This window comes from Lytechinus variegatus, chromosome 6, assembly GCF_018143015.1.
Source record: "Lytechinus variegatus isolate NC3 chromosome 6, Lvar_3.0, whole genome shotgun sequence".
NCBI classification, from domain to species: domain Eukaryota; kingdom Metazoa; phylum Echinodermata; class Echinoidea; order Temnopleuroida; family Toxopneustidae; genus Lytechinus; species Lytechinus variegatus.
This window is the reverse complement of record NC_054745.1, coordinates 9,950,800-9,951,255: the sequence shown is the minus strand read 5'-3', so window position 1 is coordinate 9,951,255 and position 456 is coordinate 9,950,800. Positions and strand designations below refer to the sequence as shown.

The 456-nt window shown below is 31.1% G+C and overlaps 1 protein-coding gene across 1 annotated transcript in view; it reads right to left on the bottom strand.

The window, feature by feature from the left end:
* Positions 1-232, bottom strand: part of LOC121416808 (serine/threonine-protein phosphatase 6 regulatory ankyrin repeat subunit B-like) — a 22,237-nt gene extending 22,005 nt beyond the window's left edge. Inside the window, exon 1 of the mRNA XM_041610318.1 lies at positions 194-232. Coding sequence (XP_041466252.1) covers positions 194-232 — 39 coding nt within the window. The remainder of the gene's footprint in view (positions 1-193) is intronic.
* Between the last annotated feature and the right edge of the window lie 224 nt (positions 233-456).

Sequence of the window (456 nt, the reverse complement as noted above, 5' to 3'; positions counted from 1 at the left end):
AAAACACTTGCCCATGTGCATATTAATTGATTGCATTTCGCCATCTACATATAGAGATATGTATTCGTAATCCAGTGTGTTGTGGATATAAAATGCACACCCCTCCTCTACGGGGATGTCTGTTTTTAGAAAACAAGTATAATTAGGAAAAGGGCACTTGAAACAGAAATACTAAAAAAAGAAGCACATTTACCTTGTAGGCAATGGCCGAAATGATTGACGGTGCAGACATGGCGCATGGGCAAAAAAAAATCAAAGCTGCGTGCGAGCAAAATTTTGAAACTTTTAATGAAAAAAATTGTGATGATTTTGACATAGAAAACAGTATCATATTTCACCACTTTTCTTTCTTTTTCTTCTCTTTGTGTTCTTGGTCTTGATTTTGTTTTATTTATTATTATTATTTTATTTATTTATTTATTTATTTATTATTATTATTATTTTTTTTTTGGGGGG